Consider the following 18,525-nt stretch of genomic DNA (forward strand, 5'->3'; position numbering starts at 1 on the left):
TGCAGTAACTTGTTATGATCTGGAACACAATGCTAGAAAGGATGAAAGCAAATTCAACATTAATTTTCAGAATGGAGTTGATTATATTTTTGAAAAGGAGAACTTTGCTAGGCTATGGAAAAAGACCAGGGAAGTAGGAGCAATTGGATAGCTCTTTCAAACAGCCGACACAGACACAATGGGATGAATGGCCTCCTTCTTTATTGTTTGATTCTATGATTTTATAATATCTTCCCAATGCATTGAAAAATGGGACTATGAAATGACTTGATCTATTAATGATGAAATAGCTAATCTAGTCCATCTCAATAATTTATCTTTTGTTATGTGTAGAAAGGAAATGTATGTGGCAGGATGAGCCAACTGACTGCTCCTGTGCTTCATAAAATATCATACCCCAATCAAACACTCACGCTCCTCCAATGTCATCACTGATCCAGCTTTTCCTTGAATGTGCCAACAATACCTGTGTCTCTGCCTCCCTGAATCATTTGTTCCACATGTCCACCAGCTTACATTGAATTACATAAAACATACAGTGCAGAAACAGGCCCTTCAGCCCAACTGGGCCATGGCAGCGTTTATACTCTGCCCAATCCTCCTCCCACCCCCCTTCACCTAACCCCATCAACATAACCTACTACTTCCTCCTGTATTTATCTAGCTTCTCCGATATACATTTACTCTACTCAGTGTGGTTGCAAGTTCGACATTGTAACCACTCTCTGGAGGAAGAAGTTTCCCCTGAATTTCTTACTGGAATTGTTAATGACCCTTTAATACTTAAGGCTCCTGGTTAAGGACTCTGCACCTTCTCCATAAAGTAGATAAATGTAAACTGACTGTTCACTTTCTGCCTTCTAGGGTTGAGGCTGTATTGTTGTAGAGTTTGTGATTAAGTCAAACATGCCAATCGTGGTTCGGTTCATCTGCACCCTTAAAATTCTGAACACGCTAATTGGATTTCTAATGTCTTTCCTTCAGTGTAAACATTTGTATTTTGGAAAGGGTATTATATAATATAAATAATTATCTGCTGCTCATTATAGAATTATTAATTAGAGAATTAACCTTTACAAAAGTCCTTAAATCACTCAGGAATTTGTAAAGCAGCCTTAATTAATCTTGAATGACAGACTTTAAGATAGGGAAGGTGCTATTTTTTTTTTATTCAGGACTGAAAATCTCACTTCTGGAATTAAAATTCTATTTCCAGGCGGTTCTACCAGACAACTTGCTAGTCTTGGGAAAAGGCCCCTTGAGACATTAAGGCAGTTGTACCTTAATATTTATTGCCATAGCAACAGTAGACCATATTGTCCTTGCAGGCACCTTTGGGTCCTTTTTAACATAAGAAAAGCTAATGTTGTCAGTTCCCCTAAAGAGGTAGGGCTAAAATTGATTATGGCCCATTTTTGGGTGCAGGGGTCACACTTCATGACCTGTTCACACCTGTTGCCTTTGAGGTAGGCAACACACAATATTAGTGCTGCCTTCTCATTTAATTGATTGTAGCATTACTGTGAGTGAGGCATGCACTGCTGGCTGTTTACGTGGTCTGCAGGCAGCCAAGCAGCAAGTACTGGTGGCACATGGTGCAGACAGCCTGCTCCTTTTAAAGGCAGTCTGTTCCTCCTAAAGGGGCACTGCACTCAGTGAAAAAGAGCCACTTCTGGCTGCCTTTTACTGTCACAGGCTGCATATAGGACATGCACAGATGGAGCACCAGGGAGGAAAGAGGGCTCCTTGGTTTTATGGCTGCTGCACTGGAGGCCTTAGTGGTGAAGCTGAAGAGGGAAAGAGACCATGCTTTTATGAGGGCCAGGAAGCCCTCAAAGACCACCTTCTAAAGGGAATGGGAGCAGATGGCCAGGGAGGTCAACACCCAGAATCTGGTCCAGATTACCTGATAGCAGAACAGTTTAATGACTTCACTCAGTGGTCAAGGTCAATGAATGTATATTCACATGATATCGCCTACCCATCACTCCACCAGCCTCTCGTGCTGCTCAATGCACCCCATCACTAACCCAGCAGCGATCCCTGGCATTCAGGACTCACAGCTAACACCCAAATACTCTTCCTCACACACATTCCAATGTTGTCAGTCTCATACCCCATTCCCATTGACGTCCAGCTATTCAGCTGTGGCAAGCACATCACCCAAAAACAGTGCCACAAAATCATGGATTATTTTGTCCTTTCTCTTGATGGACAAGGCCACACACAATGGAAAGGAGCACAGTAGGATGTCTGCATGTCCTGAGTCCTTTGGAGAAGATGGTGCTCTGTATCATGGGGCCAGCTCAACAAAGGTCTTTTTTGAGTGTGGTTCTTTGTTTGGATTATAATTTGTAACCTCATTTACAGTGCCTCACCACACTATGTACAGGTAGACACTCTATGTATGGGGGGCACAGAGAGTTAAATTATGAGGACAGGTTACATAAATTTAACTTGTATTCCCTAGAATATAGAAAATTGAAAAGTGATCTGACTGGGGTGCTTAAAATATTAAAAAGGATTCATTGGGGTAAATAAAAACAGAAAATGCTGGGAAAACTCAGCAGGTCTTGACAGCATCTGTGGAGAGAGAAACTGTTATCATTTCGAGTCTGTATGACCCTTCTTCAGAGCTATAGAGAAGTAAAAATGTAATGAAATTTATAATGTTTAAGGGGGCGGAGTAAGTAAAGCTGGATAGAAGGCCAGTGATAGGTGAGAGCTAAGGAGAGATTGACAAAGATATCATGGGCAAAAAGACAAAGGGCCACACTTGGAATATTGTGTGCAATTCTGGTCACCACATTACCAGAAGGATATGGAGGCGTCGGAGAGGGTACAGAGGATGTTTACCAGGATGCTGCCTGGTCTGGAGGTTATTAGCTATGAGGAGAAGTTGGAGAAACTTGGATTGTTCTCACTAGAGCAACGGAGATTGAGAGGCGACTTGATAGAAGTTTACAAAATTATGAGTGGCATGGACAGAGTAGATAGTCAGAAGCTTTTTCCCAGGGTGGAAGAGTCAATTAATAGGGGACATAGATTTAAGGTGAGAGGAGAAAACTGTAAAGGTGATATGTGGGGCAAGTTTTTTTACGCAGAGGGTAGTGAGTGTCTGGAATTCGCTGCCAGAAGAGGTGGTGGAAGCAGGTATGATAGTGGTGTTTAAGAGGCAGCTTGACAAATACGTGAATAGGATGGGAATAGAGGGATACGGACCCCGGAAGTGCAAAATGTTTTAGTTGAAAGGCAATACGATCGCCGCAGGCTTGGAGGGCCGAAAGACCTGTTCCTGTGCTGTACTTTTCTTTGTTCTTTGAGTGTAAATGATACTGGTAAGGGCTAAGGGAAGTGCTGATAGTGGCATTCTGCTTTCTCATCTTTATGCCATGATCAGCATCTCCTTTAGCCCTTACCAGTACCATTAACACTCCCTTTGTCTTTTTGCCCATGACACCTTTGTCAGTCTCTCCTTAGCCACCACCTATCACTGGCCTTCTATCCAGCTTCACTGCTCCACCCCCCTTAAACAGTATAAATTTAATCACATTTTTTTTTTCTCTTTAACTCGGGGTCATACAGACTCAAAACTCTGTTAACTCTGTTTCTCTCTCCACAGATGCTGTTAGACCTGCTGAATTTTTCCAGCATTTTCTCTTTTTACTTCAGATTTCCATCATCCACAGTATTTTGTTTTTATTTCATTCGGGCAAATATGGAGAAATTATTTCCTTTGATGGGGGAATCCTGAAGGAGAGACAATAATCTTAAAATTAGAGGCAGACCATTTCGGAGAGAAATCAAGAAGCACTTTTTCATACAATAAGTAGTAGAAACCTGGAACTCCCTCCCCCATAAGACACTGAATAGTGTGACAATTGTAGCCTTCAAGACTGAGATTAACAGATTTTTGTTAGATAAGGGTATCAAGGGCATCATTTGCTTCCCAAACACCTCAATATTCAGGTCACAGGAGCTAGGGGAACCTGGAATGACAAAGAGTGTACAAACTCATTTCATGTAAGACCTTAAATAACCATCAGAAAGACAATTTCCATCTCATCTACCTGGCCTGGATTTAAAGCAGGGGATCTGGTGAAAAGAACGTTATGTTCTAATGATTAGGAGAATAATTGTCTAGTTTGGCCTCATCTGAAATCTTTATTTCTCTTTGAAGCTGGAAGGATGCATCAAGGGAGAAACTCAAAGTGTTGCCTTGGAAACATCTACTAAAGAAGAAGCCCATTGGACATTACAACGCTGCAATGGACCAGTGACACTCCACTTTAAAGCAAACTTTGATGGTAAGATAAGAGCAGTTACTTGCCAGGCTGTAGGGATTGGTAGGGCAATTCATTAGGTCCAAGAATCAGAAATGAAGAGGTGAGAGGAAGAGCAGCCATCTTGTAAGCAATGTTCCCTTTAAAATTTCATTCCTGCACCTGGCCAGTTTATTCAACACACAATACCTTTACATTTTATTGCACAAGCAATATTTAACACAAAACAAGGTCTGCACAGTACAGGCTGCTGCGCCGCCACTATATGTGCAGCTTAGCCAGAACAAAACTTATAAGAATGAACTGATATGTTTTTTCTCAAATAAAATCTAATTGTCCATGAGGAGGGGCCATTGGAAAGCCTTCATATGAATATCTCATGAGTGCCAGTTATTCATACCCCAATCATTTTACTACAATTGGCCCTATCTCTAAAATGTCTTTGTTTCGAGTACAGTATGGAACACATTGAAGCCTCTCCTCAAGATTCATAAGCAGCCTAATATATAATAAATCTATTCCTTAGACACATATCCAAAATTATTAGGTGGGAAAGGAAGTGGCATTCTGCAACAAACTACATTTCACTGCACCATAGGGCATGGGATCCAAGTTAGAACCCCATCCTGTTGTAATTCTAGGCTAAGACATCAGGTTAGACACAAAGTAGAGAAAAGACAACAGGCCAGATGACACTTCTTGGCAGTGACATCAAGGCCTGGATTTTAACCTGGAGGTGAGTTTTGCGCAGAGGCAGGGTGTTGTGTTGAGGCCGGAAAACCCAAAAGAATGGGGGCTGGATTTTTGCCTTGGGTTTAGGAAACATGAGTCAGGGCAGTTCCCAAGTTTGCCAATCCAAACCCGCCATCTCCCCCCGTACCCGTCATATTTTCATCTCTTAGAGACAGGTGCAGGCAAGGTTTGGATCTGTCGTCTCCCTAAGCAGGCCTGAGGCAACATTGGAGTGCGGGTGCTGAGACAGGGTGCCTAGAGGCTCACCTGAGTTCTCAGGGATATCCGCTCACCCACATTGCCCTTATACCCCTCAACCCCCCATGTCCCCTCCATGCCCCGATACCCATCATGCACTCTCCTTGCCCCCTCATAGCCCCATGCACCCTCCATGCTGCCCATATCCCTCATGCCCTCTCCATTCCCCCTCATTCCCCCATGTGATCTCCACGTTCCCCATCACATATTCTCCATAGCCAGGCAGTCATTATCCAATATGGACAGACATCAAGAGCCTTTGAAATGGATATGAAATAAATTAAACCTCAAGCAATCTAATAAAGCTGTCACCCAAACATGCAGCCATTCATACTGCACTGAAAAAATCTTCACAGTTCTTATCATAAAGTTAAATCCCCCCAAGTGGTCATGGAGTTGGAAACCAATGCATCTATTCAGAAACTACAGCAAAGGCAGATAATCCTTTAATAACCTCTTAAAACTGTCAATCAAACTATAGACACAACCACCTGCTGATCAAGTGCTTTATAGGTTTTGAAACTCAGCCAAGCTTTCATAATGAGCTCAGCTGTAAAACAAACCATTACAGCTCCAGCTGACCTGTCATTCAAAGAACTCAAGGATGGTGACAGGAAGCAGGCATCCCAAGGAGGGGAATGTTGGGTGGTGGTTAGGATGGTGGTCGAGGTGGCAGGGAGACAAAACAGATTGCAGTGGGCAAGGTGGTTTCTGGGTTACTTTTTGGACCTGGGGGAAATGCTCCTGCTCCTCCTGGTCCACAAGCAGTGTCAGAAAGGCACTTACCTCGTTGGTTCAGCACCTCTCACCTCCTTTAGGCTGCTGATTTTCCTAAAGCTTAGGGAATCTGGCCACTGGGGTTAAAAATAGGATGATGGTTAAAATGAAACTGCCTTATTATAATATTTAAATGGTCAACCTGCTTCCCGCAAGTGGGTTGGTCATTCACATCTTGTATGACCTGTGCTAAAATTGAAAATGGGCTGGTTCAAAGCAGGGGAAGTTTTTGTTTCAGATTTCTTGCATTTAACATGACACTGTGGTTTAAAATTCAGCTCCAACAGTCAACAATGATGCTATCCACCAGGGACATCACTGAACCTTTTACAAAGTAGCTGCACAACCTCTGCCCAGTTTCTGCTCATCAGTGAAACTCTCACCTAAATAGCACATTCTGCCTGGTGTCACATGAATGAGGAAGCAAAATAAACTTTTTCAGACTCCCAGGGGTGCTCTTGGAGGCTGTAGAAGTGGGGTAGGGTAATATGTAGTTTTAGTAAAACAATATGTACCTGGAATAAAGAGCCCCTATCTAATGTGAACAAGGACACCCATATAAATGATTGTATAAGGTACAAAAACCTGACAGTCTAAATGGACAGAGTTCAATGACTATCCAAAATTCTCTGTACTGAGTTATAAACTCCCAGTCTCCATCTCCTTAGATCCCATTGGCAGCTGATTTAGATCGGCTTCTGAGGTTCTGGCTCCACATTCTTTTTTCATCGAGCACTAGATCTTTTTTGTTTGTAAGCTTTAAGCCTGAGAAAAAGAAATCAAATTTTATTCATGAGTGTTTTGAAAATGCTACAGAAAGTTTTGCCTGTGTGCCCAAGTGTGGATACAATTTTAAATTTATTAACCTGCAAACCACAATGAATGAAGTTTTAGTTGCAGGTTGTGGTGTGAAAATCCTTATTAAAGGCTCTATATTAAATTTGATAACGTACACTGAAGCATGAAAATGTTTTTCAAAGGTGAATTGTGGTCACGCTTTCTGCCGGGAAAACAAGCTGCCCTACAAATCGGGGAGAGCACTGGGCATTGAAAGCACTGCATTCTTTTCAGGCTTTCGACAGTTAAATTGGAATGAATCAAAATGAAGTGATTTCCAACTAGGAGCTCTTGCAATGGCATTGCTGCTTTGGAAAACAGAACCAGTAGTGCGTACTTTTTCTTTATCTACCTCAAAATGAACCCTTCAAATTTTAGATTCAGAAAACTGGATTGAATGGAAGTCTTAGAATTCCTTTGCTCTGAGGTGGTGATCAAAGGAAAACTACCTCTTGAACTTAATTTTCCAGCTGAAACACTTTATGATAAAGTCGGGATGTGTGCAACAGCATGAAACAGTGACTCACCATACTTGTGAACCCTCACGTGGAGATGTCCGGTTTTTGACTTTCCTGTGAAGTGGTGGAGCAAGTGCTTTGCCAGATGCAAGGGGGGGACATTCCATTGGATTGCCATTCCACAGTGCTATTATCACAGAATCTGCCCCCTGATTATTAAGTGTTGTTGACAGACACCTGGCAACAGGTCCAACCTCCATTTTTGGGAGACAATGCACTATAATGAGAGGAAACAGAAACAATTGTTTAAATTCAACAAGAGATATCAGCCAAGAGAGAGCCACATTGCCAGGCTGTGAGGTTTAGATGATAGTGAACTTCTCTGTCATATAATGATCAGTTAGGAATTGTACATTGTGGTCTGTGCTTTATTCTTAAGGTTACAAAAAACTACAAAAAGATTTGGAAGATGGAAGTATCACGTCTGGGGATTCCTTTTACGTTCGCGCCAATCTGAATATTTCTGGACAGACGGACAACTGCTCGATGTGTATGAAGTGCGACGAGATTATCCACGTTTTAGACACTATGTACCAGGGCAAATGTGAATGGATGTGCGCTCGTGTCGACCTATTCACTGACAAAGACTTGGAGACAGGCACCATTCCCAGTTACTGCAGGTAATTTTAATCTGAGTCCAGAGGGTCAGGTTTACAAAGGATATTTCAACCCCAATAATTGACCAAATAATGTCGACCATGACAACCTATTTCACCTTGTCCAGAACAGTAGAACCAGAGGACACGACTTATAATTGACAGGGAAGGAGTGAGGGTGTGCATTCACAACTTTCTGTGGAAAGCAAGTGGATAGTCTGTGGGACAGACTCCCTAGTGAGATGGTGGAAGCAAATAATGTTGATTCATTCAAGTGCAAATCAGATTTCTTTCAGAAAATAACATTTTGGGATATAGTATGTGAGTAATTTGAGACAAAACGTGAGAAATGTAGCATGCTTGGGAGGAACAAGGTGACTTTGGATCTATGATTCTAAAGCTTTCTACCACTGGGGTTTTTCTCCTGTCATATCTGGGACTCTTGTCGTCTAGTAGATAGAGATTGATTGATGTGATAGGTCAACAGCTCCATTATCATTGTATCATATGACTATGAAGACAAATATACTTTTTAAAGATTACTTTATTTGTGTGTCATTTTGCTCTATGGATCATTACATTTTCTTTGCTTTTAATAGCAAGAAATGAATATATACTTAAAAGGGAAGCATTTGCAGGGTTATGGGGAAGGAGCAGGGGGAGTACGACTAATTGGATTGTTATTTTAAAGAGTTGGCATAGTCATGATGGGTCAAATGGCTTCCTGCTCTGCAAACTAGATGGACCTTAGTTTTTTTTTTAACCTAGCAATTCCCATGTTCTACCTTCCTACCACCTGAAAGGCAGTTGAAGAGCAAATAGAATTTATGGGTTGTTTGGTGACACAATGTACTAGTGTTCTAGGGGCAGAATTTTACGAGTTGGCGAGCGAGGGCGGGGCCCGCTCACTGATGCGTAAAATGATGCGCGGTGACGTTGGAGGGATCTCCCAACATCACCGTGCCCGATTTAAATTTTCAGCAAGGTGGGAGCACAGTGAAATCAGCTGTGCGCCCGCCGACCTGTCAATGGCCAATTGAGGCAATTGACAAGGTCAATTAAGTAATTAAAGGACCTGCCTGTCCAACCTTAAGGTTGGCGGGCAGGCCAGGAGCCCCAGCGGGAACTAGAAAAAACATGAAACCTCATCCACGGGCAGGATGAGGTTTCATGTAGGCTTTAAAAAATTTTAATAAGGATTTTATAGAAATTATGGACATGTCCCAACTCATGTGACATTGTCACATGAGGGGACATGTAAGGGAAATTTTATTTTTCTATTTTTGTCTTTTTTACATGTATAACTGATCTCCCTGAGGCAGCACTTCCGCATGCGCGAAAGAGCGCACTATCAATTTTGGAATTCCCTGCCCGCACTGGGAGCGCAGAGTGCTTCTGTGCAGATGTCACGCTGGGCGGGCCTTAATTGGCCCGCCCATGTAAAATGGCGGCACGCCTCCAATCAAGGGCACCATTCAGAAACATGCCCGTACGCGCCCACCCATCAACTTCCCCGCCCGACGGGGGTAAAATTCAGCCCTAGGAATTGTGGCAATGAATCAATTGGTAAATTCATTGAACCCTATAGACCCAAAATTTTCCAGGTGCCATCCCTCGTCTGATGTATTCGCTGATCCCAATTGGAGCAACAGTGGAGCCAAGAACACGAGAAACTGTAGGGCATTTAGGACAAATGCCTTGCTAGTGGTGGGACATACAAGGTGCTTAAAAAGATGGATGCACTGCTGTGCAGAGTGAAGCTGTACAAACAGCATGAAAATGGATGCCAAACATGCTTGTTGCAGTTATTGTAGGGGAAACACAGCAGCTGATCTGCACACAGCAAGATCCCACAAGAAGTTAATGAGATAAACAACCAGCTGTTCTGTTGGTTGAGGGTTAAGTTGGCCAGGACAACATGAGAACTCACCTACTGCTCTTTGATAGTGCTGTGGGACATCTTACATCCACCTATGAGAGCAGGCAAGGCCTGAGTTTAACATTGCCTCTGAAAGCATTGCACTGAAATGTAAGCCTAAATTATGAGCTCAAGCTTTTAGAGTGGGGCTTGTACCCGTGGCTTCCTGACTCAGTGATGAGAATGTTATCGCTGAGCCAAGGCTGACACCTTATAGTGTTGGACTCCTCCTGTAGTTGCCATGTAATCAAAATGTATAGTGCACAATAGGCTCATAAGATATAAATGTGAACTCTTCAAAATCCAATTTTTAAAATTCCTGCAGAAGCCAGATAGTGCTGAATTCCCAATTATTTCTTCTGTACCTCGAAGGAGTCAATCTGTCAATAGTTACAACATGCAAAACACATCACCTTAGTGAAAGTCACCAATAAAGGCCTTTGAAGAAAGTTCAAATTAAGACAATCAGCCAATTAGAATGCAGTGGGTAGCACATCATAATAACAGTACATTTGGATTGGTTAATGAAAACAGTACAGTCCAGTTGCTATCACATCAAAGTGACAAATGTAGAAATTCAGCCCATCATGCCTGTGCTAGCTTGTTAAAAGGACAGTCCTCCCTATTTGTTTTCTTCTTTGAAAAATACTTGAGCATTAAAAATGAATGCAGCACCATCTAGAGGAAAAGCAAAAGCAGGTCAGCAATTAGAAGCTGAAATAGAATTTAATCTCAACTATTTCCTAAGCATCCCCATCCGTCTCAAGGATTCTTGGAGTAGAACAGCAATAACTTGAAAGAATAGTCTAAGCTCATCAGAAAATCGCTTCATTCTTACTGATTGAACATCTATTTAGGCATCAGTGCTTTTTATTAATCAATACACCATTTAATGGGGGTTGTGATTTCTGGTATCTTTCTGGCATATAGGTGAGAGAAACAACTGAGTTGCCTACCAGTGTTAGCAGCAAAGTAGGGATGTCTTTTTTTTCATACGTTCATGGTCTATAAGGTGAGGCAATCTGCTTAATATACCAATATTTTTTTCTGCCATTGGTGAACATATCCACAAAGTGGTACATTGGGAATATGTTTACTCATTGAATTATACAGCACAAAAGGAAGCCATTCAGCCCATCATGCCTGTGCCAGCTCTTTCAATGAGCTATCTAATTAGTCCCACTTCCTCTGTTCTTTCCCCTTAGCCCTGCATATTTTTCTTTTTCAAGTATTTACCCAATTCTCTTTTGAAAGTTACTGTTGAATCTATTTCCCCCACCCCTTCAGGTAGTGCATTCCAGATCACAACAACTCATTGTGGAAACAAAAATTCTTCTCATCTCCCGCCTGGTATTTCTGCCTTTTTTCAAGAGCTGGCCAGGGTCATCCCGATTCACTATTGAGTTTACTAAGTGAGTGCCCGACGAACGTACATGGAGTTAAGAGTAAACAACAACCAAGTTCAGGCCAGACATTTACTGAATGTTTTAGACTGATGTTTCTAAAAATGACAGCAAGGTGGTGCATTGATGCAGGGTTGTGAAGTCACTGACTAATTGTTTTTTATATATAAACTGTTGTTTTGGTGCCTTTTTGTGTTGCAACAGTTAGATTTAGTGTGTTGTGGTTATGTGTATGTGTTGGTTTCCTTTCTGAAGCAGAGCAATTTGTGCAAAATCACAATTGTGGTCTCATTGCTGAGCTGTTAGCTCAAATGATACATAATAGTGAGAGTGTGGTCGTATCACCCATCCAGACACACAATCTTCACATGGTGCCAAACTCCAAGCAGCATAGGCCCACAAAGCCTTACTTACTGAAAAATTGCGGTTTCACACAAACACAAAAGAACCTAAACACAATTGGAGGAAATACATCCTGGATTTTACTTTAGTTAGTGAAGGCATTCAGGAGGCATTCTATATGATCACTCACAAGAGACTTGTTAAAAAAATTCAGGCTTGTGGTATCAGAGAAAATGGATAAAAAGTTAGTCGAGAGAAATAAAAAAAACTAACTTGAATTTCTAATATCTTTCAAGACCTTAAGATGTCCCAAATGGCTTTACAGCTAATGAAATACTTCTGAAGTGTAGTCTTTGTTACATAAGAAGGAAAGAGTTAAGAAGGATGATGTGAGAAAGATTGGGTGAGATGCATCCTTGGGGTTAGTGCAAGATCCACTTTGTTCTTGACTGATGGATGTTTTGGTCTTGGTAATAGGGAACACAATCTCAAAATTTACTGTTGCCCCAAAAGCAGGAGATTTTGAAAACACTGAAGAGGGATGTTAAACAATTCATCAACATATAAGCAGGTTAGCAGAATGAATAAACAATTGGCAGATTCAGTGTCTTGTGAATAACTGAGAGGTGATATATTTTTGGAGGAAAGCAAGGATTGGAAGTACACGTTGAATGAGAAAAAACACTGAAGAATGCAATTGGCCCTGAATTGAAATAAATAATCTCCTATACCTGCAAGGCTAGGTAAATAAAGTCATAAAAGGCCAATAGCATTTTTATTTTTTATAAATAGGGGTATGGACTACAACAATAAGGAAATAACAGTATATTTATACAAAACCCTGGTTAGGCCTGATTGTATAACTGCTGACAGTCAAACAACCTTTTCCCCCATTTTCTGTATTGCTTTAATAACTAATTTTAAAAAGTTGTTCCAAGAAAATTTTAAAAAGCACACAATTTTTCAAAAAAAAAATCCCTATGATTTTTTTTAACCCCTGACTTGCTCTCAGTAGTGTCCTGGGGATTAATTTGCAATTTCTGGAGCCTTCTACCAGGACAAACCTGATGGGTGACAACCCCAAGTTGGAGGGCAGCTCATTCCTGACGATTGATGGCTGATTCCCTCACATGGACAAGCAGTGTCTCCTTAAAACATTTGGCTCTTGCAACAGAACTTATCTCTGGTAGAAATTTGTGCTGATAGTTTGAATAAAATACTACTTCAAACTTGTGATATTTATAATGCAGAGACTAGCAACAACAAAGCAGCTGCTATTATCTCAGTGTAGCATTCCCAGCCCTGTTCCCACCCCACTCACAATCTATAGCCTTCTGATCTCTCTGAGAGAAATGATGAATTTATAGCAGCAAGTGGTGAATTAGAAAGTAATTTTATCTTTTTTGATATGAGCATGTGTTGATTCTTATCCATTGGGAACAAGAAAACAACATAAAAAATAATGTCCCTTAGGAACCTATCAGCTGGAGGTAGAGACCAGCAGGCTGTTATACCAGCCACCTTTGGAGTTGTAGCCAGAAGAGATGAGGATCGTGATTTGTGAGTGATCTAAAATACAACAGCATTATCAAAGGTGAAACATGCCGAGATCGCTAGTGCTCAGCCCATGCCCTATCTGTGTAATCCTTAGCCTTCATCATTCTGTTCCAGAGCTCAGCAGCTACTCCTGGTGAAGATTCAGAGATTGATGTACCGCGGCAGCAGAGATGAGACAGACAATCAATATAGCACACTCCGAGGATTATGGGTCTGTCTTTCTATCGCTCTGAATAATTTATACTGTTTCATACAATCAATTTCCATTAAGTGAATAACCTATTTTGCCTCAAAACTTCTACCATTTATCTAAATTGTTGACATTACAGAAATCTATGTATGCTTTGGTAAAATACTTAGTACGCATTGGACTACAGAGGAATGATGCATCAAAATCTTTAAACTCCTTGTTCTAACTTTAAGTTTTCTCTATTTTGAATACTTTCTAAGTGTATATTCTGAGAGAAAGACTATTGTTGTATTTAAGCTCAAACAAGCTATTTTTCTCTTGAAATAAATTATAATCCATCTTATTGAGTGATGTAAATATTTTTCATTCTTTAGCAGTGAGGTGTCACAAGAAAATAAGAATTTGGCAACAGAAAGAGGCCACTAAAAGCTCAACAAGATGTCTTTTTGATGCATCAACCCAACTAATTCAAATATCTTCCTTTCTAATGTGTGCCTATCCCTGACATTCGATCTCTTAGCTGCAGAGAAAAATTTGTCAGGTTCCTTCTTAATCATGAAAGCTTCAGTTAAGTCACCTCGAAGACCTCTTTCCAAAAAATGTCAAACCCCATTCCCTTAAACCCACCTCTTGATGTAAGTTCCTGATACACCAAAATGGGCAAAATCTTTAATAAAATGACATTAGTGAGAATAACACTTCAAGTAAACTTCTCAGCTGCCAAGGTACAATAGCAGTGCTGGAGGCATCAGCGAGGCTTGCACTGGCAATGAGAGGGTTAACAAGCTTACATCCCTCAAAATATTGTTTAACTGATTTGAATAGCATGGGCATGAGATGGAAAATGGTTTTGAATTGTCAGTAATTGACTTCTTAATGTACAATTTCATTTGCTCAGGATTCATTAGATGGTCGTGTTGTATTCTGTCATTCTTTGCATTTATATCTACTGTAGATATTTACAGGTTTTTGCTGCAATTAAACAGATATTGAATTTTTATCAAAATATTCAAAATTATTATGTGTTTCCATACAGCTGTAGACATGTAATGGTGCGTGCAGAATAATAGATTGGTAGGAGGGAACTACAAGGTACTTACAAAATCGAATAATTGAAATAATGCTATAAACCATGAGAGCAAAATTAGTTTAACTTATCCAGTGAAGCAAGGAGACAATGCAATTTATTTAAGCCACTGTAGAACTCCCAAGAAACAATTGACTAGATACCATGTGTAGGAACTTAGCCAGCTCAGCTAATTAGCCCATCCAATGCTGTCTGTGATTTCCTCTGTTACAGAATTTTTTACAACCTGAAGAACAGCCCCCCATCGATCCCAAAGCACCCCGTCTCTCTCGAGCAAGCATATTCTTCGGTCAGATTTTACAGGTGATTATTTCATGCACTTTGGGAGCATCAGCCATCACATAGAATTATATAGAATTTATAGTACAGAAACAAGCCTTTCGGACAATTGATCTTTCTTTACTATTTGGTGAGGTATGGCTGTCACTGTCAAGGCCAGCATTTGTTTCCCATCCCTAATTGCCATTGGGACGGTCTGTGCCAGTGTTTAAGCTCCACATAAGTTTCCTCCCACTCCTCTTTATCTCACCATATTAGTCTAACCTTCTATTCCATTCTCCCTCACATGCTTTCCAGTTTCCCCTTAAATACATCTAGGTTATTCACCTCACCTTCTCCCTGTGGTTGCGAGTTCCACATTCTGACCCTTCTCTGGCTCAAAGAAGTTTCTCCTGAATTCCTTATTGAATTTATTATTATTTATGGTCCTAATTTTGGTTTCCACCCAACGAATGGAAATATCTTCCTTACACCTACCCTGTCAAATTACTTCATAATCTTTAAAACATCTATCAGGTCAAGCCTCAGCCTTCTCTTTTCAGAACAGAGCTCCAAGCTGTTTGATCTTTCCCGATGGATTTAACCTCTCAGTCCTGGTATCAATCCTTGTAATTCACCCTTTTCTTCTCTTATGCTTTGATGTTTTATCGGCATGCCATTACATTGCTGTGATTTGAACTTTTTATTGTGTGCATAGTGGAAAGGTAGATAACACAAATAGACTGAGTCTTCTGCATCCTTTTATGTTCTGAGTGTGCAATGGTGCTGCCCAAGATTAATAACTAGCTCTTAACTATTGCACCAGAAACCATACAGGAACATAAGAACAGGCCCCGGAGCCTACTCTACCATTTAACTAGATTATGGCTGTTTTGTACCTAAATTCCATTTATTCATTTTAGCTTCATATCCCTTGATATCCTTTCCTAATCCATGAGACCACCACTTGAGACTGCCACAGTTTCTTGTCTATTCCAAAAGGAGTAAATATTAAATGGTTCAGACCATTTCATTCAGGCTAGACCTAATAATCATCTTTATTTATGAGTAAGTTAATCCTGAAATAGTAAGCCACAGGATGTTACCGATATTACAAATACTTAGGAAACAGATAAAATCACACACCAAAGGGTTAAAATACCTTCTTTAAAATATATATTTTCAACAGATAATTAGACAACAAGGCTATTGGATATAACAGTTGAGGATGTTTATTGAGAAAATAGCTGTAGTTGGTTAATGCACAGTTCATACACACCAGAAGGAGCTTAGTTGCTTATTATACTGCACTGAAACTAAACACATAAGAGAAATCTCCAGGATTTAACTAAAAGTCTCTGAACAAAGAACTGTCAATCAATCAAGCTCAAAAACCCTGTGGTTAGAAAGGATTCAACAAATAGATGTCCACACCAGATCCAAGCCTTGCATATCCAGTAATGCTTTAACCAAGTAGTATTTGATTGAAACCCAGGACAGAGCTTCTGCATTTCGACTATATTTCTGGTTAAACAACCTGGCCTGGACCAATAGTCTATTTGTTTTTCATATAATTACACTACATAAAATTTACAGTACAGAAACAGGCTATTCGACCCAAATAGTCAATGCAACAACGTTCTCCCACTTTACTTCATATAATCTTATTGGCATACCTTCCATTCCTTGCTCCATCATGTACTGATCTAGATTCCCCTGAAATACATATATGCTGCTTACCTTAACCACTCTTTGTGGTAGCAAGTTCCACATTCTAACCACTCTTAATGTGAAGAGGTTTCGCTTCAATTCCTTATTGGATTTGTTTGTGACTCTTTTATATTGACTATAAGTTATATTTTGGACAAGGGAAGTCAGCTTAATCTTAACTCTAGATATCTCAAAACAGTATGGCATAAAATAGACACACTTCCGTTGTTTGACATAGGATGAAACTCTGCTTTTGTCATAAGACCATAAGACATAGGAGCAGAAATTAGGCCAATTGGCCCATCGAGTCTGTTCCTCCATTCAATCATGGCTGATAAGTTTCTCAACCCCTTTCTCCCGCCTTCTCCCCGTAACCTTTGATCCCATTACCAATCAAGAACCTATCTATCTCGGTCTTAAATACACTCAATGACCTGGCCTCCACAGCCTTCTGTGGCAATGAATTCCATAGATTCACCATTCTCTGGCTAAAAAGGTTTCTCCTCATCTCTGTTCTAAAAGGTCTTCCCTTTACTCTGAGGCTGTGCCCTCGGGTCCTGGTCTCTCCTACTAATGGAAACATCTTCCCCACGTTCACTCTATCCAGGCCTTTCAGTATTCTGTAAGTTTCAATCAGATCCCCGCTCATCCTTCTAAACTCCATCGAGTATAGACCCAGAGTCCTCAAATGTTCCTCATATATTAAGCCTTTTATTCCTGGGATCATTCTCGTGAACCTCCTCTGGATCCTCTCCAGGGCCAGCGCATCCTTCCTGAGATACGGGGCCCAAAATTGCTTACAATATTCTAAATGTGGTCTGACCAGAGCTTTATAAAGCCTCAGCAGCACATTCCTGCTTTTATATTCTAGTCCTCTCGAAATTAATGCCAACATTGCATTTGCCTTCCTAACTGCCGACTCAACCTGCAAGTTAACCTTAAGAGAATCCTGGACTAGGACTCCCAAGTCCCTTTGCACTCCAGATTTCTGAATTCTCTCCCCATTTAGAAAGTAGTCCATGCCTCTATTCTTCCTACCAAAGTGCATGACCTCACACTTCCCCACGTTGTATTCCATCTGCCACTTCTTTGCCCATTCTCCTAACCTGTCCAAATCCTTCTGCAGCCTCCCCGCCTCCTCAATGCTACCTGTCCCTCCACCTATCTTTGTATCATCTGCAAACTTAGCCAGGATGCCTTCAGTTCCTTCATCTAGATCATTAATGTATAAAGTGAAAAGTTATGGTCCCAACACTGACCCCTGCGGAATTCCACTAGTCACCGGCCGCCATCCTGAGAAGGACCCCCTTATCCCCACTCTCTGCCTCCTGCCAGACAGCCAATTTTCTATCCATGCTAATAACTTGTCTCTAAAACCATGGGCTCTTATCTTACAGAGCAGCCTCCTGTGTGGCACCTTGTCAAAGGCCTTCTGGAAGTCCAAGTAGATAACATCCATTGGCTCTCCTTTGTCTAACTTACTCGTTACCTCCTCACAGAATTCTAACAGTTTTGTCAGGCATGACCTCCCCTTGATGAAACCATGCTGACTTTGCCCGATTTTATCATGCACTTCCAAGTATTCTGAAATCTCATCCTTAATAATGGACTCGAAAATCTTACCAACGACCGAGGTCAGGCTAATCAGCCTGTAATTTCCCGTCTTTTGCCTCACTCCCTTCTTAAACAGGGGGGTTACATTAGCGATTTTCCAGTCCTCTGGGACCCTCCCTGATTCAGTGATTCTTGAAAGATCACCACTAACCTCTCCACTATCTCTTCAGCTATCTCCTTCAGAACTCTGGGGTGTAATCCATCTGGTCCAGGTAATTTATCCATCTTCAGACCTTTCTGTTTTCCTAGCACCTTCTCCTTGGTAATGGCCACCATACTCACTTTTGCCCCCTGATTCTCTTGAACTTTGGGGATGTCACTCATGTCTTCCACTGTGAAGACTGATGCAAAGTACCTATTTAGTTCCCCCGCCATTTATTTGTTCCCCACTACTACTTCTCCAGTGTTATTTTCCAGTGGCCCAATGTCCACTTTTGCCTCTCTT

At 41.0% G+C, this 18,525-nt stretch overlaps 1 protein-coding gene across 1 annotated transcript in view; it reads left to right on the top strand.

Moving 5' to 3' along the window:
* Positions 1-18,525, top strand: part of card11 (caspase recruitment domain family, member 11) — a 188,120-nt gene that overhangs the window by 143,639 nt on the left and 25,956 nt on the right. The window contains exons 18-21 of the mRNA XM_041207409.1: positions 4,181-4,307; positions 7,785-8,025; positions 13,336-13,432; positions 14,712-14,801. Coding sequence (XP_041063343.1) covers positions 4,181-4,307; positions 7,785-8,025; positions 13,336-13,432; positions 14,712-14,801 — 555 coding nt within the window. The remainder of the gene's footprint in view (positions 1-4,180; positions 4,308-7,784; positions 8,026-13,335; positions 13,433-14,711; positions 14,802-18,525) is intronic.

Source organism: Carcharodon carcharias, chromosome 15 (assembly GCF_017639515.1).
Source record: "Carcharodon carcharias isolate sCarCar2 chromosome 15, sCarCar2.pri, whole genome shotgun sequence".
NCBI classification, from domain to species: domain Eukaryota; kingdom Metazoa; phylum Chordata; class Chondrichthyes; order Lamniformes; family Lamnidae; genus Carcharodon; species Carcharodon carcharias.